This window comes from Ochotona curzoniae, unplaced genomic scaffold (assembly GCF_017591425.1).
Source record: "Ochotona curzoniae isolate NIBS_2020 unplaced genomic scaffold, NIBS_Ocur_1.0 scaffold_4505, whole genome shotgun sequence".
Lineage (NCBI taxonomy): Eukaryota > Metazoa > Chordata > Mammalia > Lagomorpha > Ochotonidae > Ochotona > Ochotona curzoniae.
Window position 1 is genome coordinate 47,420,004 of NW_024467118.1, and position 19,003 is coordinate 47,439,006.

The 19,003-nt window shown below is 45.5% G+C and overlaps 1 protein-coding gene across 4 annotated transcripts in view; it reads right to left on the reverse strand.

Moving 5' to 3' along the window:
- Positions 1-19,003, reverse strand: part of IRF2 (interferon regulatory factor 2) — a 93,195-nt gene that overhangs the window by 12,573 nt on the left and 61,619 nt on the right. For 2 of the 4 annotated variants that reach the window (XM_040965962.1, XM_040965961.1), the window contains exons 6-7: positions 11,740-11,857; positions 4,473-4,508 (exon numbers count right to left, since the gene is read on the reverse strand). In XM_040965962.1, coding sequence (XP_040821896.1) covers positions 4,473-4,508; positions 11,740-11,857 — 154 coding nt within the window. The remainder of the gene's footprint in view (positions 1-4,472; positions 4,509-11,739; positions 11,858-19,003) is intronic. The other 2 variants (XM_040965964.1, XM_040965963.1) reach the window with 1 other exon arrangement.

The following is a 19,003-nucleotide window of genomic DNA, read 5'->3' on the forward strand; positions in this document are numbered from 1 at the left end:
GGCATCTTCACGGCTATGCTCACTGTTCACTCTCAACACCCTAACTTAAAACAGGACTGAGCCAGCACTGTTGGCAGATGATTGGATGAAATGTCCCTGGAAACTGGCTCCCTAGAATGAAGGAGAAGATAACAAAGCAACACTAACAATGCTTCCCCGGGTCCTCAAAGCACTTTGCCACCTAAATCACTGTTTTACTCACACTTACGTGAAAGTTACATTTCAACCCAAGATAGGGCTGATGAAAGGAGCAATATCCTATTATGGATGAAGAAACTCAAGCTCAGAGAAGTAGAGTGTCCCAAAACACTTAGGTTGCATTACATGCAAAGAAATGCTCTATATTCTTGTCATTGTCTCACCAATTTGCAAAATGTTCAGGTAAGGGGGAAGATGGCCATGTGCCAATCTTCCTAAGGTGTTAACCTCAAGGACAGAGCAAGATTTTATTTGTTGTTAAGATTTATTTACTTATGTGAAAAGCAGAATTACAGAGAACGAGAGGCTTCCATTTGCTGGTTCACTTGCTAAATGCTAAATTCACTGCAATGGCCAGGGCTAGGCTTCATCGAAGACAGGAGCATCATCCAGATCTCCCCCGTGGATGAAGGGGACCAAGTACCTGAGCCATCTTCCATTGCTCTGCAAGACACATAAGCAGGCAGCTGGATTGGAAGTGGAGCAGCTCAGACTTGAGCTGGTCCCCATGTGATGCCAGCACTGCAGGTAGTGGTGTAACATGCCAATACCACAGCACCAGTACCAATAGGTCAAACTATAATAACTCAAAGTGAGGCAGACACACCTTAATCTGCAACAGTAGCAGCCTGTGTCATGTGTCAGAAGCATTAGCTTGCATTCTGGCTGCTCTGCTTCCCATTCAGCTCCTATCAACGAGCCTAGGAGAATGCAGATGCTGGCTCAAGTATGTGTGGTCCCTATCACCCATGTGGGAGCCCAAAGTTGAGTTCTGGCCTCAACCTGGCCCAGCTCTAAGCACTGTGATCATTTGGGGGGTGAGTGAATCAGTGAATGGAAGATCTCACTCTCTCACTGTCATTGTGCCTTTCAAATAAAAAATATTTTTTTAAAAAATCAAAGAATTTTTATTCTTCTTGAAATATTTGGTTTATGAATATTTGTTAAGTTCTTGTATCAACTGCTTTGGAGCCAGGAGTGGGGGGGAGTAGTGCACAACATGAATACTGATGGTTTCTACTCAAGGAAGGTGTTAGAAATCTGTGGGATTTGGGAGGTTCTTTCACAAAGAACTGGAAGAGGAGGGGAAAAGAGAATCCCCAAATCAACCCAGCCTTGCAGGACGGAAGGGGACAAGGTACCCTATCTCTGGGCCTGCCGGGGACGTAATTAGAGGTCAGGAGGACAGGTTAAAATTGGCAGGCAGACTCCCAAGTCTTATTTCATCCCTTGGACAGGCTCACTGCGGTGTGAGGCTGGCAATTACACAGCTCACTAGACTCAGACGGGCCTGACCGCTGCCTTGGATGCCTCTCAGGTTTTTGCCGTCTGTTCTCCCAAGTCAAACAACACAGTGTAAGGAAAACAAGATATGTGCTGCCCCATCCTAAGCCCTAAGAGGCTGGTGGAGGGGCAAGATAAAAACCAAATAGGGTGTGTGGGTTTGTGTGTGCGTGTGTGTGTACACGCCAAGAAGAAGATCAAGCAATACCCTTCCTAGCAGCAACAAAGGCCTACTATATACCTGACTTAAACCAAAGCAGCTCCATCTTCCAATATCCCCAAACCCACTGTGTCCTTCCTGAGAGGGATACTGTGAGTCAGCAGAGTGATGATGGAGGCAGCTCAAGTATCTTCCTGCTTATGCCTTTTTGTTCCCACCAGGACTCTTCCGTGGGACCTTCCCTCACAATGCCCAAATTCAGGCTTACTGAACAAAGGTGTGCAGGGCACTTGTTTTACACAGGTTGCCATGAGCCACATGATCCACGGCCTACAGGAGCAAAGAGCAGCACAGACAGGGATGGGAGCAGGGGGAGAAAAGAAGTCTAGGTGACTTTGCATCAGCATACAATAATGCCAAGAATCAGGTTAAAGTAGGGGTGGGTCAGACTAGAAGTGGGAGAGGGAGAAGTTCAGAAGCATGACAGAAGTTAAGGATGTGGTGCAAGGACTCAAAGGTTTCAGTGAGGTACCAGCATGGGGGATGGGTTGGGGCTGAACAACTACATTCTGAAGGCCCCTGTTTTGGGGGTGCCTTCTTAGCACAGATACCTCTAAACACCTCTAACTTCCTTCCTTACACAGCCTCAGCTTAGCCTCACCTCACCTTGCATTTCCTTCCTCCCTTCCTTGCTCCCTTCCTTGCTCCCTCCCTCCCTCTCTCCCTTCCTTGCTCCCTCCCTCCCTTCCATCCTTCCTTCCTCCCTTCCTCCCTCCCTCCCTCTCTCCCTTCCTTCCTTCCTCTTTAGTTAGAGTCTTATTTTACTGGACAGGCAGATTAAAGGAGAAGAGTTAAGTCATTGAGAGAGAAAGATCTTCCATCTTCTGGTTCATTCTCCAAATGGCTGCAACAGCTGGAGCTGAGCTGGTTAGCAGCCAGGAGCCAGGAGCTTCTTCCAGGTGTCCCACACTGATTCAGGGTACCCACAGTGAGTCAAGCTTTGGGCCATCCACTGTTTTCCTAGGTCACAAGCAGGGAGCTGCATGGGAAGTGGAGCAGCTGGGATAAGAAGGGTGCCAGTGTTTGCAGATGAAAAATGAGGCTGCTATGCCATGGTACTGGTTCCATGGTCTTTTCTTGACTTTCTGCCTCATGTTGCTAGTGACTTCTCTCTGTCCTTAACTAGCTTCTTACTTGCTGAGATCAGATCTCTTCAAGTCAATTCCCATCTCTGAGGGCTGAGCACACCACAGGACTTTCTTTCTTTTTTTTCTTTCTTTCTTTTTCTTTCTTCCTTCCTTCCTTCCTTCCTTCCTTCCTTCCTTCCTTCTTTCTTTCCTTCCTTCCTTCCTTCCTTCCTTCCTTCCTTCCTTCCTTCCTTCCTTCCTTCCTTCCTTCCTTCCTTCCTTCCTTCCTTCCTTCCTTCCTTCCTTCCTTCCTTCCTTCCTTCCTTCCTTCCTTCCTCTCTCTCATGTATTTGCAAGGTCAGACCTCTTCAAGTCAATTCCCACCTCTCAGGACTAAGAGCACACAATTGGGCGGTCTTCCCCCGCTTTCTTTCCTCATTTATTTGCAAGGCACTTGGGTTGGGGGGAGAGAATCTTCCATCTAGTAGTTCACTTTTCAATAACTACAATGGCCTGGGCTGGTCCAAGCTGAAGTTAGGAGCCTGGAACTCAATCTGAGCACAGGGGTGCAAGGCACTTGGTCCTTCTTGTGCTACAGGAGCTAGATCAAAAGCCAAACAGTCAGGACTTAAAGCAGTGCAGGTCACAAGCAGTGGCTTTACTTGCCAGCCTCAGGTATTAGCACTTTCTGTGCCCCATCATGACACATTCTTTCAGCTTGCACCAGCTTGCAGCTCAAATGAACCTCTGCTGAATTTGTGAGCAGAGAAAAGTGCCTACTAGAAATTTCATTGTCTTTGGCAAGTAGACTCTTTTAAACCTAGGTAAAGTACTGAAGTCAGAGTGGTGAGTCTTGCTGGTTTCGGCTAGAGGACAATGAAAACATTCTGGCTTGAATGTGGTGGTTGGTGTCTCCACCAGGGTCATTTGTGAGAAGAACGTACACATTAATTTATAGCTTCAGTTGATTGTGCTTCATTTGGCATGTGAGTCTTAAGACAAAGAAAAGTAATTCAGCATTTCAACTCGAATTTTAGGACTAACTTGAGTGCTGGTGAATAGGGCAGGAAAACAGGTTTTTGGTTTTTTGGGCTATGATCTAGAAACCCAGCTAATGATGGCATTATCCCTGATGACATCATCTCTAAGAGCAGTGTTATTTTATCCTTCAGTAAGGAATGGCATACTGAGGACATTTTAGACACATGTCACTACTCTATCCAGGGCTGGGTTCCGGCACCATGAATAAGCTACCATATAATGCCCACATTTCCTGTCAAAGTCCCAGATCCACTCCTCATGCCAGTTTCTGCTGGTCAGGCATGTGGGAACCTGGGAGATCTGGACTGAGCTCTTGGCTTGTGGCTATGGCTTAGTCTGGCCCCAGGCATTTGGGGAGTGAACCAGTGGATGGGTGCTTGCTGTCTGGCTCTCCAATGCATACAGAAAGTTAAATGAAAAAAAAAAAAAAAAAAGGAAGTTTTCCAGCTCTGAAATCAAAACACAGAGAAAAGTAGGGGAACTGCAACATCTGAGGCACTAAGACACCAACATGAATCCATCTCTCTTATGACTGATTTCCCTGAGCTGCAATTTCCCTGTTGTGATGAAACCAATAAGGGCTACAGCAAGGAACGTCAGACATGGCTGTCTGTGCTAATGCGTGTCCCAACTGAAAGAACAGTGAACTTTTTAAGACTCACCTTTACTTGTCTCTATTACTCCTGTGTCCCCAAATCCTAGAGGAAAGCAAAATTATGACCTCCTCTGAGATGTGATAAAACAACGATACAATTAGAATTAAGATTCCAGACCAGACAGACCTTCAGTGGCTTTATAGGGCTGATGCTGTGATGGGAGTGCATTAAACCACTGCCTGTGACACTGAAATCCCATATTAGCACTGGTTTGAGTCCTGGCTGCTCCACTTCCAAGCCAGCTCTCTAACAAGGCACTGGGGCCCCTGTCACTCACAAGGGAGAACCACATGAAGTTCCAGGCTTCTGCCTGCCTGGTCTAACACAGTCCCAAATGCTGCTGTTGTTTGTGAATTCAGATGGCATATCTTTCTTTTTGTCTCTCCCTTCTTCATGGTGGCTATGCATTTCAAATGAATAATAAAATCTTTAAAAAATAATATAATAATAAAGCCAGGTTAACTTTATGGCCCCAAATTTTGACTCTTTGCAATTCAGCATCCCTAGCAGAGTTAGACGTGAACTACCCCCAGCTTTCTAGCCCCCACAACATTGGGAATAAAAACTTTTCTAATCTCACCTTAATGAGTCTTTGTGTTTATAAACAAACATGAAATTTCTTTCCAGCAGCTCTCTATAGGCAGGGTGAGAACTAAGGAAATTCACCAACAGTCAGAAGCAGGTGCTAGAAAACTACCCGGCTCCTCCTCCTGACCAAGGGCAACACATCCTGAGGAGAGTGACTTGAACACTGCCGGCTTCTTTGAAACCAATGGCTGAGAACTCCAAGCTGACTGTCAGTGGTTGGTTAATGATGAACTGCCTGGGCTGTTCTTGATGAACGACTGTTCACCTCATGGAGGGCTCCACCTGCAAGAGGGCTGCGAAGCAAGGCTGCTGGTGGTGGCTTGGCTCAACCACACCATGGTTGAAAAATTGAAACCCAGAGGTCAGTTGCCAAGGTCACCCAGGAGAGCACAAAATCAGGCCATTAGCAAGATTTCATGGAGAGAAATTTCTCCTTGGCCCCCTCTAAAAGTCAGAGTGTTAGATGTGTTCATGCTGGGCTGGAAGACGTGGCACAGAGCAGGGCTGTTTGTATGTGGATATAGTTCACTGTGACTGGATGATGTTGTCATCACCACCAGTCCCTTCAACCACACCATCCCACCACAGGGTGACGGACATGGACCTCTCACAGGATCTTCCCCACAACTTGAATCAGCATTATTATTTCTGTTTCATGTATAATTTTATAAATATACAAAGTTTATATATAAATGAGTCACACAGTAAACTAAAATAAAACAAACAAAAAACTTCATAACTAGGCCAAAATCCCAGGCCTTTCAGCTTCTCATCAGATGCTCTTGTCTTGATAAAAGACAGCCATCACTGACTTAGGAGACATGGTGGGAGACATAATTATCAGAGGTTCACCATGCCAGACAAGCAGTTCTGTCCCTGCCTGCAGCGATGGGGAGGTCACAGGTGTGGGAAGAGGAAGCAGGGTTGTGGTTGCTGCAGTGCAGCTCCTTATCCCAGCCACAACAGCATCACCTACCACTCTGCAAAGGGGAGCATATGATGGTTCCCAGTAAACCCCAACAGAGAGTCCACCAGTGTTTCCAGGGCCAGAGACGTAGGAGCAGGGATCTGGGAGAGGCCTGCTGGCCAGCCTTCATTGCCCAGTGGGACTACCAAAGGCCTTTTTCTTACTGGGCCTCAGCTGCCACACCACAATCTCTACAGATAATTCAACTGTTCAAAAAAAAATTCATAACCAAAACCAGAAAAGCAGAGGGTAGTAGGGTGGGAACTTGGGTCAGGCTAGATCCCGAGGACACAGTGGGGAAGGGGGGACTTGTGTGTTTGTCTTGGCAGCAGTGGTGACATGGGGATGTTGGAATTGTAAAACAAAATTAAACAAAATGGAAAGCTTTGCATGAAGAATGAAAGAGAAGAGGCAGATAGGATACAGGGCCAGTGCCAATGTGCCAGAGAGAAGCAAAAAGGAATGGAGGGCAGACCAGAGGATTTGACAAATTTTTAAACATTCATTTTATTTTTATTTGCAAGGCAGAGTTACAAAGAGAAGGGGGAAGAGAAAGAGAGATTGATCGATCATGCCTCTGCAGTTCACTGCCCAAAGGGTTGCAATAGTTGGAACTGGGTTGATCCAAAGCTGTGAGCCAGGAGCCTCCTCTGGGTCTCCTACATGGGTGCAGGGGCCCAAGGCCTTGGGCCATCCTCCACTGCTTTCCCAGGCCACAGTTGGGGTCTTGGATGGGTAGTGGAGCAGCTGGGACTTGAACTGGTGTCCACATGGCTATGCCACAGGACTAGCCCCTGTTAGTCTTAAGTGGGGATGGATACCTAACAAAAGACTAAGGAGAAAGAACATACATAGTCTCCTAAAAATTGGACAGGTTTTTTTGAGAAACAAAAGTTTCTAAAGGTTGAAATAACCCACAGGCCAATCCACTACCCAGAGATCCCAGCTGGCCCTTGGTGACCAAGGAGGAGAACTATGCAGTGTCACTTGTGTGACCAGGGTGGCTTAAACTCATTGCAAGAGAAAGCTACAGTCTGTGATCAGAGCCATGTAGACTGTGGTATTGTGGTGCACACTTTATGTATGATGAAGGACTTTCTAGGGGGCTCTCTGATCTGCTCCTATGGGGGAAAGCTTAGTTCTCTCAGAAGCCAAGGGTCACAGTAGACAGCCCACTGGACCCAGGTAAGGAAGACCCCTTAAGAGGGAGTGTCTACCATCTAAAGATCTGCCCTACTGTGTCCTGTGGACAGAATTTTAATAGTGACTGATGCAAAGGGTGATGGCATTGTCCTCTGGCCCAGCAGCATCGGCATCATCCTCTTTGCCATCTTCCAATGACGAGAGCTTAGGTGTCAGCAGCTGCCAACCTTGCCAGGAACCCTGGTAGCCACTCACAAGTTGCCCCATGAGTTGTAACTCTGTCTTCCTGCTGCATGCCATTGAAAGTGGGATTCTAGGCTTGGCTAAAAAAGCTACTAAAGCTTCGCTTTAGATAAAGTCAGTTAAATTTGGAAGCCATTGCCAAAAAAGGACTGGCTTCTGAAAGTGCACTTTGTTTGTTCAAAATAACACACAACCCAAAGCACCTGACTTTCCAATTGCTGTTTGTCTGGTGTCCAAGGCTAGCTCGGGGTAATAAATTGGCCTCCCTTGTGTTGCAGTGATCTTTGCCTTATTGCAGGGTGGGGTTACTTTTTATCAAGGAGCACAGTGGGACTATAAAGTATTGCCCAGGCGGGTTGGACCAAATGTCCACACCTGCAGACTTTTTACACTGCCTGGAGCTTGCAGCAGCACAGTTCAGCAACAGCACCGGATGTTGGACCAGCAGGGCATTGTCAGAACAATCCATCATGCTACTGGCTTCTTCCGCTCACTAAAAACAGAAGTCACTGCACACACAACAGAAACCACAACACCAAATAAAAGCGAAAATAAAAATAAGAAGGGTTTTGTTTTTTCTCTTCCTGTTTTCCCTTAAAGGGAGCAGGAATGGATCTTGGGTGCTAAACCCGTATGTCGATCCTTATAGGGATGATGGACCTGAAGGATACATGGTTCAATATGGAAAACACCACACATGATTTTGGTATGCTAAACCTTAATTCAGCCATGTCCTACATTTGGCTTCAACGGCCAACTCCACTGGAGATGGTGGCAAGAACACAGAACTCTGTGTGTGTGCGTGCGCATGCACGTGTGCACACGTGACCCTTTGCACTGTGGTAGGAACAAAAGCAAAAGCTGGCAGCCACCACGGCAGCAGCATTCGCAAACTAGTTCTTAGCTAAGGAGCCCCCAGATGACAGGAAAAACAGCTTGAAGTTTTTGGGGGCCTGAAGACAAAATTGAAATGAAAGGGGCTGGTGTTGTAGTGTAGTGAATCATGTCACCAACCTGTGGTGCCCTCATCCTATATGGTCATGGGTTCAAGTCTCAGTTGCTCCTCTTTCCATCCAGCTCCCTGCTTATGGTCTGGGAAAGCTATGGAGGACAGCTCATGACTTTGGGCACCTGCACCCACATGGGAGACCCAGAAGAAGCTCCTGGTTCCTGACATCAGATAGGCCCAGCTCCAGCTCTTGTAACCATTTGGGGAATGAACCAGGAGATGGAAAAGCTGTGTGTGTGTGTGTGTGTGTGTGTGTGTGTGTGTGTGTGTGTGTGTGTGTGTTTCCCTCTCTCTTTGTAATTCTTCCTTTCAAATGAGTACATAAAGCTTAAAAAAAAAAACTAAAATGAAACCTGAGTGTAGAAACAGATGAACTACAGTAAGAAATGAAGAAATATTTACAAGATGTGGAGCAACAGAGAAAGTCTCCCATTGCCATGGCAGCCGCCATGGAATTAGAATCTTTGTGTTTCTCCTCTTGGTCCACAAATCACAAAGACCAGGATAGTCAATCCACAACCACAGGGGAAGCTGCTTCAAGTCTGAGGTCATGCTACTTGGACAAGGATCTCCGTTCTTCAAACATGTCATGAATCCACTTCATATGTAATTATGGATTTATGTTAAGGGTCACAAACTAACTAGAGATATTCATACATGTGTCTATGCCGCTCAGTATTAGTGTATTATTCAGACCAGGAAGAGAATTGTTTAATCCAGAAACTTTCTCACCAAACCTGTCCTTTGTCTTTGTCTCAGAGGAAGGACCCACACTCACCCAGCCGGCACCTCTCATGCCGTCAGCACAGAGAACAGTCAGCCTGAAGCGGAGCGGTGCATGTTATTGTTAAGCACAATAGGATTGGAGGACATGATAATAAGTGAACTAAAGGATACACGGAAAAAAAAATACTATGATGATCTCACTTTTCTATGAAATTGAAAAACGTCAATCCCCTAGAAATAGAGAAGAAGGGAGGTGACCAGAGGCTGGGGTAAAGTGGAGGAGTGCTGGGACAGGGGAGGATGTTAATCAATGGAAGGACAAGAGTTGGTAATCTGGTACCCACATTGAGCCTAACAGCTGTGACACCCAGTGTCCACGGAGTGTCTGGGTTCTGTGACCGACACAAGCTCCTGACCGCAGCTTTCTGCTACTGTAAACCCTGGAGGCAGCCAGTGAGGGCTCAAGGAACTGGATTCCTGCTAACATGGCAGACCTGGAATGTATTCAGGCTTCCAGCTAGTCTTGGCCTCCCTGCCTGGCCCAGTTCTGCTCCACCAGGAACACAGCAGGCATAGAGGAGAAAACAAGTGGATAACAGCTAATGCGCGCTCGCTCTCTATCTTTCCTCCTCCCCAACACATAAAAATAATTTTTTAAATTTAAAGTATTATTTAATGATCTATTGCAATGCATGGTTAGGACCACAGTTCCTAACAATGAATTACATATTTTTTAAACCATTGAAAGGATGAATTTTGAAAAAAAAACATTTTGCCAGAAAAAAATAGGCTTGATTCAATTTTTTAAATCGAATATATATAGGTCAAAACATCCCATTGTTCCCTATAAAAATACAACATTGTTATTTATCAACTAGAAATAGACAGATGAAAACATTTTAAAAAGCTACAGAACAGCACAGCTGTGATAATCTCACTTTTCTATGAAATTGAAAAACGTCAATCCCCTGAGCTGTTGTTCAGCAATTTGATCCTAGGCTGAATTCATCTCTAAAGTGAAGGGGAGCTCCAAAAACCAAGCACCTCACTCAAGATCAGAGGAATCCCAAGAGAAGGTTCCTGGAGTGGTGGCAAGCACTTTTCTATTTTTGAAAGGGCTCGTTGGACATCCCTAGCTTTAAGGGTAAGATAAATACAGGCTAGCAGAGTGGAGTGCATGAATGGGACACCAGAGACAGCTAGGAGATGATGGGGAAGGAAGGGGTACTGGGTCCCCAATTAGGCAAAGGGCCTTATGCCCAGGGCCTCAGTCTCCTCACTGGGAATGAGGGATGCAATGCCTGTTGGCCAGTGTGTCCTATAGCTGCCAGCACTTGCAATGGCTGCTGGCTCTGTGGCCTTGTGCTACTGCCTGCCCAGGAGGTTTGCCTTACTCTGTCTTTGTGCTGCATACTTCAGAGACCTCCACCTTCCCGGCAGCTCTGGCAGAACCAGTGCTACTTGCAGAACTCCAAGGCCAGGAAGGATGAACAGGGACATGTGCATGGACATGGATGGCCCAGGGCATGGACAGCTGAACCTCTGGCTGGAGCACTCCATTTCTAGAACCCAGGTTGGCTCTGTGTGATCTCTCTGGTTCCCTTATTAACATCAGAAACCCCATTGCTTGTCAAATGGAGCTGTTTCAAGCATCAAAATAAGCCCCATTGCTGGATCCCAGAATTAACCCAAGTTCATGCCCAAGACCACCTCCATCTACCCCAGTGACTGCAGTGAACAAGAATTTACAGCTAATCCCCACTTGCCTAAAACCACCAGGGTTGTTGTGCATGTAAAACATCTGGATTCTTTGCTGTCTATGTTATACTTCTCCCCAATAGGAACAAAATGCCTTTAGAACATGTCCCTCAGTAACTCTGGAATAAAACTCCATGCCATCCCAGGAAACGCCTTGATTGCTCTCTCCCTCTTTGGGGTCTTGGGTGTCCCAGACCATACTTCCCCTTCGCCCCTTCAGCTGTGTTCCCTCCTGGTGTCTTCCCAGGCTAAATCTCCCCTGGCAGCGCATCCTTTGCAGGAGGACTTGCCTGCTACTTTGTTTACTATCTATGTCCTTCTGCAAAGATAGCAATGGGGCTGGCCATGCTCACCAATCCACTTCTTACCCATATTGATGAGTCTGCTCTATGGACAGTGTCCATCTAACAGCTGCCGAATTGGGAATGTGCCCTAGGGCAACATGTCTCTGTGCCTCAGTTAATCTGTTTGTGGTAAGTCAGCCATGGGAGCTGTTGTTGAGGGGACTCATGGGGTCAGTCCTTGGTTCTCAAATTCAGCAAACCACACGTGTGTCCATGGGGCCAAATGGTGCAAGATGGGAGAACTGGCCAAGCACCACCCACTGGGACAGAATGACTTCTGGGGAGTCATCTCCAGCCCCATTTCCCAAGCCATCCCAGTGCCACTGTTTGACCCTCCAAGATCTTAATGTTTTCAGCCCTTAAATGCAGCAGCAGCTGGACTCTGCACTCTGAGATGGGTCCAGGACCTCCTCCTCTCCTCCTCCCAATGACTCAACTTCCAGACCCCAGAGGGATGCTCGTGCGCATAAAAGAGGAGATGTCAAAACAGTTTACCTATGATGTTCACCGTACTATCCACTTCATGTTTTATAGCTGAAGTCAGGACCGCATACTCAGAAGAAAGATCACTTACTCCATTACTAAGCCCCAAAGATGACTCAACTGGTTCTTGCTAGGAAGAAGAAAAGAAAACAGAATTGAGAACACTTCCTTTCCCCTCCTGTGTCTTCACTTAGATCCTACCCTCTGCCTGCTTCCTGGATGCTGAGGGGTCACTCATGCTCCTCCAGTGCACACATTCCCACTTCTCTATCAGCCTGGGTTACACACACCTGTTGCTGAATGGGCTGCACTGCTAGGTAACTGTTCTGCTTCCTGCATTTTCTGTTGTGGAACTGACACAAGCATGCCTGGTTGGCTACGGGGCTATGGGTAAAGTCTCATGCTGCAGAGATTCCAAGGCTGTCTTCTCAGAGGGTGTGCTCTGAAGAGGGTGTGCTCCAAAAGGCTCCCTGTCTTTCTCTTCCAAGGGGAGCCCTGCCCCCTGTAGTACACTTGTCTAAGGAAAAACCTCAGTCTTAGCGACCGCCCCAAGAACAGGGAGTCAGAAGGAGCTGTGGATGATGGTTTGCCACTGTTCCTGAACACCAGTGCTCCCTGTAGTCAGCACATGGCTGACCACAAGGGGCTGCACTTGCAGCTGACATTGAAGTCCATTCAGCTAGCTCCCCAGCCATTACTTTTCACAAATGCCCTTCAAGTACCTGACTACTGCATGCCACCCAAGAGGCTACACATTCACAGTAATGAGAGAGCAGGCATGAATCTTCTTCCTTAGACATCTCTCTCAATCTCTGCCATTGGTAAGCTGTCTCCATGCTTCAATCTCTCCCTCTGTAAAATGAGCACACTAGCCGCCCTGTCCCACCTCGCCCTATCCCCCCAGCCCCCAATCCACAGTCCACAGTCCCTGTGAGGCCTCTGGTGGATTCTGAGAAGGCAGTGCCAAGGCAGAATTGATTTGAAGCATGTTAAACAGAGAGCGTCTTCACGAAGATTGCATTTACTACGATGATAAAACTCAGGTCAGACAAACGGCCACACAGGAGAGCACCTGAGGGATCCGAAATGGAAGAGGGTAGAGCAGTACAAGGAACATGGGACTGCAAGCAGAGGACGGCGTGAGGGAGGAAGGGCTTGGCTGTGAAAAACTGTGAGTAGTGGGCAACTCTAAGGCATGATGGTGGGTGTTCTAACCAATTTATTTGTATAAAATTTGCAAATAGTAAATCTCACACAGAAAATCTCAGCAAAGTTACATAGGGAAAGTGGACAAACTCCCCAGCACCTCCCCTTCAAGACTCCACTTTGCAAATACTCATCACTGCACTGCTTGGTATGAACACACACACACACACACACACACACACACACACACACACACACACTGCAAGGTTTACCAGCGGTGAGGGGTGGGGAGGGATGGCAAGTTGGGGATAGGCACTGTGGACAATGGTAAACCGGGGATACAGTAAGAGGACCCTGTCTAGAGAAAGGTGTAAACAGTCGACCAGAAAGAGATACACATGCACTTCCTATCAAGCAGGTGCTGACCATGGTCAAAGGTCACCAATGAAATTCCACTTTCCCAGGTGCCATGACCTCTCCCGCAGTCCTCTTTCCTCACTCCATGCTCTGAGCTCCATAAGGGAAGCAACCTCCTACGGAGTCCTTGCTGCCACTCTGTCTCTCCTGCAGAGCCTTCTTTCCTGGTTGGTGTATTCACTGCAGCCCTTTCTGCCTCCCCAATCCTGATCATGCCGGCATTTCATTATCCCTCTTCCATTCCCTCCATTCCCCTGTAAGCAGGGGCAGTTGAGGAAATTATGGAAGGAACTGTTTGTTTTTATGGATTTCTCTTGCTATATTGATTTCACTCACCCTATGTCTAAGCTTTTTATAAAAGTAATGAGGCAGTCAGACCTGCATATATTTAAAAACCTGAATTATTCTGATATTTCATTTCTTCAATTGAAGGCTTCGAGCATTTCACGTGATTTACAGTATAGTTGTGAGTGATACTTTCATCATTTGATGCTTGAGAAAATAATGACTCAGAGAATAAATTAATTTTCCAACATCACACACTTTTAGCCCAAGCAGACACAGGAACTGAAGGTGGTCTTTAGCTATGCTACATGGTTCCATTCCAGGATCTTTTTGTCACAAGGTAACTAGTTCCCTCATGACTTCAGCACTGAACTTCATGAAGTGTGCAGGGTGGGAGTGAAGTAGTGTCAGGCTGCTACTCATGGTAGACTAGAGGAAGAGCAATGCAAAACACAGGTAGGGATGGAGAGAGTCAATCCGTGTTCCAAGTAGTTTCATCTCCATCTCTACTGGTATTCATGCATGGCTCCTGTTGTCATAAACTCAACATGTCAAACATGAAAGTGCCCTCCTCTCCACTTCCTCTCTAAGGTTTAAGCACCCAGGACCTCTTCTTCCATACACTCCTGCTTTAAACACTATTTCATCCTCCATATCCTTTCCTAAGCTCTGGGAAAATGTGTCTAACCTTTCTCCTCCAATGGCTGCCCTCTTTGTCTAAACTTCATACTGCAGTCTCCCCTTCCCTCCATTCCTTCCTGTCACTGCAATAAAAGATCTCCCTTATGTTTCTGAACTGTGGTTCTCTGAATCAGCTGTATGGATTTCAGCTGTGCCTTAACCCTTAAGATCATTTGAGGGGGCTACTTGGTCTTACTGCTTTCAAACTGTGCTCCAAGCAGTGCCTTGGAGAGTCATGAGTAAGGAGAGGAAGGATCAGAGCAGGCTGGCTAAGCCCACTACCCTGTGTCACCCAGAGCAGCTCTGACTTTACCTGTATTTCAAGTATGTCCCTCTGCCCTAGTCTCGCATGGGAGACCTGGAAAGAAGCTCCTGGCTCCTAGCTTCAGATAGGCTTAGCCCCAACTGTTGTAGCCACTTGAGGAATGAACCAGTGGACAAAAGATCTTCCTTCTCTCTGTAAATCTGACTTTCCAATAAAAATAAATAAAGTTTAAAATATACATATGGCTTCAGATCAGCTCAGCTCCAGCCGTTGCGACCACTTGGAGAGTGGATCATCGGACAGAAGATACTCCTCTCTGTATATTTCACTTTCCAATAAAAAGAAAAAAAATTTTTTAAAGACCCTCAAGTGTGTCCCCAACTCCTGTTTTCATCTAACTCAAGGGAAGACCTCTTCCAGTCAATGAAGGGATCACATTGCTAATTGCCCTGCCAGTCCTCCACCCTTTCGTTAAGCAGTCTCCAGGAGTATGGTGTGTTTTTATCTGGCTCATGTTGCTACCTGGGGCAACAGTTCTACTAGGATGTCCTGCTGAATCAATAATCATTTTTCTGTAACTTCCACATGCAGCTCTAAGTTCTGACTAGTAGAGGTCAGGCTTGCTCCTCGCCATTGTGACAGGTCTGCTTTGATCTGGAAGCACTCCGTAGATGCATACCATGGCTATTTCATCTGTAACAGTGCCCAAGGCGGGAAGCATTCCTTTACACAGATCCTAACAACAGGTCTTTATTTCTCATTGTCTCCTCACACAGACTCCTGCTCCAATTAAGCCCTTTCCTGACTCATCCAGGGCTGACCCAGCAGCTTTAATCTCTAGGCCCTTGTTTCTGATGGCTCCTATTGCATTGTCATGGTTCTCTACCCCCACGGCCTGGCACAGGTCTCACTGCTTAAAAAGAGCTGCAGGACCCAGAGGAGGACACAGAACATTGGTTCTGGAGTCAGACTGCCATGAATTCAAAATAATCTCCTTAAAACAGTGCCACCTTGGGAAAAATGACTCAGTCTCCCCAGGCCTCATTCCTTCAGTGTCAAAGTCAGGCAGCCCGCTCATCACAGAATGCAATCAGATAAAATATTCTCCATTTGCAACTTAATAAGGACTCAAAATGGCAGCTGCCAACCCTCTGTCTTGCTTCCTTTTGTCCTGATTGTCCTTGACCTTGTCTTAAGTCCCAGAACAATCTTTTCCACAATTCTTGAAACACATACATGCATTGCAGATGCGCAATCTAGTGTTGTGCACTACTGTTTTTTTCTTTGTTCTTATTTCTTTTAGGAAGTCAGTTACCTCCACATATGTGGGATCTAGTTTAAGTAAAACACGGCTCTCCAAGTACCTACAGGATATACTTGGAGAAAGAACATCACAGAACACTGAGGTGGTGTTTCTGTACCTACTACCTGGCTGTGGGCCCTGGGAAGACACAGCCAGGACAAACAGCCTGGAGACAAGCCATTCAAGAGACTCAAGAAAAACTGATGCTAGACTCCCAAGTTCTAAACACCACTTCCTAATCACAAGTTCACTTCATTTTGAATTGGGGACCAGGAAGAATCTTGGTCTGCCAGCAAGTTCTCTATGCACAAGATGGATTTTCCCAGTAGAGGAGCCTAGGCTATCCAATTGCATATTCCCACTTCACTCAGAGGTTAGGTATTCTGACACACAATGCAAAAAAACAATGTTCTTAATCACTCAGCGAGGATAAGGTCTTTTAACTATATAAGGTCTTTTAACTATATAATCCAAACAAGCTGAGGAGGTAGCTTAGAAACATGAAGTCAGCACCGTTGCTTTTGCAACCCTGAACCACAGAACTTGGGCAGTCTCCTGGCCTTCTCCATTTCTGCCACTATAATGGAAGTCATGTGCACCCAAAGTCAGGCTGTGCTTATGTCTGGTGACTCACTTACCTTCTGCACAAGCAACAACGGCCTTGCGAGGCACAAGCTTCAGGTATTAACCATGTGTTCATTACATCTGGTTTTTATAATACATGCTGCCTGGGTGACTGTACCCACGAGCCTCTCCCTCACTCCCATGTGCCAGGCCCCACCCAGAGCTGAACCTTCTGTAATGTGTTCATATTAGTGGCCTTGAGGAAGGCACCACCAGGCTGATGGTACGGTAGAAAATCCTTCATTTAATAGGGGCACTGTCTATCAATCTGAGATGCCTGCTTCTATATTTCTGAAATGGGCTTTATCATCCATTCTGTCAGGTTTTTCTTCCTTAGATATACATAAAATACTAGTGCATCTTACAATCACTGCCATCTGCCAGACAGTGGATGGGATGGGTGTTTATATGAGCAAAGTGTGCTGAAGATCACACATCTGTTACTTCATACCACTAATCCGCTTCTGAAATTAAATTTGCTTCCTTGTGTCAAACCTCTCATTCCAATCCCACTGCACACAAGGAACCTCAAAAGTCCACTGAAAAATAGAATTTTAAGATGATTATTTTGGTGCCAAAGTTTTTTTTTTAAAGTCAAGCAGTTTTTTCCATAATATGGATGTTTATGAACTTTTTGAAAATCTCTCATGTTTAATTTTCTAAGATTTTTTGGGGACCAAAATAGGTTTATCTTTTAATTATGGTTTACATGAACTTTTGAAAAGCACATTTATTTTTATGTGTATAATTTTTATACATCTGCTTAAGTCAACAAATGCATATTCATCTATTCAGTTAATAAATATGTGCCGTTTCCTATGTGCCAGGCACTGAGCCAATTGCTATGAAAATACTGGTAAGTATGATTGATTCATGCCCAATTATGTGCAATTTGTCAACATCATGTATTTGTAGGGAAGTTACAATTTTTGAGTAAACAATACTAATCAAGATACACGCATCAGGGGGCCAGCATTGTGTGTGTGAATCTGGCATCACGTATCAAAGCACTGGTTCAAGTCCCAGCTGCTCTGCTTCCATCCCAGCCTCCTGCTCATGTGCCTGGAAAAGTAGCAGATGATGACCCAAGTACTGGGGCCTATGACATCCGTGTGGGAGACTCAGTGGAGCTCTTGGCCCTGGGTTTGGTTTAGCGTTGATCATTGTGACCGCCTGTGGAGTGACTCAACAGGTATTACATCTCTCTTTCTCTGTGTCTCTCTGTCTGTCACTGTGCCCTTCATCTAAATAAACAAATCTTGGGGAAAAAAAGATAGGCATTAAAAACTCAAAACTATAAAAACAGGGTTTGGTCAAGCCAAAGCCAAGAGCCAGAAATTCCATCCAGGTCTCTCAATTGGGTGATTGTGGCCCAAGAACTTGGGCCATCTTCCACTACTTTCCCAGACTCTTTAATGGAGAGCTTGGTCAGAAGCAGAACAGCCAGAACTTAAACCAGAACTAATATGGAATGCCAGTATACCAAGGCACAATGCCAGTTCAAAAAAATTTTTTTTTAACTTACATAGGGGAACCCTATACATTAAAGAAAAACTTACAGAAACATCCAAAAATCATGTGTGTATTTTATACACACTTTCATTCAAGAAAACAAAATCATACAGAAGTTAGGATGCTGAATTAGTGTTGATTTTTTCAGGTACAATAATGACACTGTGGTACTGTTAAAGAGCACATGGTATACGTTTACATATGTGTCATATGTATACATATACACAGTGAAATACTTACGGAAGAAATGGTAATGATGCTTAGAATGTCTTTGCCATGTTAAATGGAACTATAAGGAAGTATTTAGTATTTTTTTATGAGTCAAACATGATGGAATATCTGGGGTTTATATATTGGTGGTTTGGAAGTAACTGAGAATACTAATGAAAGCAACATTGGCAGCAGGTGATTGACTAATGCTGAAATGTGGGTGATGCTCTGTGGGGTTAATATTACCTATTTGTCCTTTATATGTATGTTAAACATTTCCAAAACAGAAAATTAAAACAAGAAGTGGGTATCTTGCCCAGTGGTTAAGATGCCACATTCTCCAAGGGAGGGCCTGGGTCCAACTTCTGGCTCCAGGTCCTGACTCCAGCTTCCTGTGCACTAAGACCTGGGAGGTGGCAGGTAATGGCACCAGTACCTGAGTTCCTGACATGCAGGAGACCTGGCCTGAGCACCTGGCTGCTAGCTTTGGCAAGAGCCCAGTCTTGGCCCTTGCAGACATCTGGGGAGGAAACAAGTAGATGGAAGCTCTGTCTGCCTCCTCCTCTCTCTGCCTCTCAAATACATAAATAAATTTTGTAAAAAAAAAAAATTAAAACAAGATTAGGTCTTAAGACTGTGCTATATTTAAACTAAGCCAGAAACTAAAAATATTGAAAGTGAAACTAGAAGGGTGAAATACTTTGCCAAAACCACTTATTTTCCATTGTAGAGATGACTATCATGCAACTTGAACAATTTACCCAAGTTTTCCCTTAAAATGTGACTATCTTCTTATGTCTGAGAATGTACCTGGCATAAATTATTTCCCATTT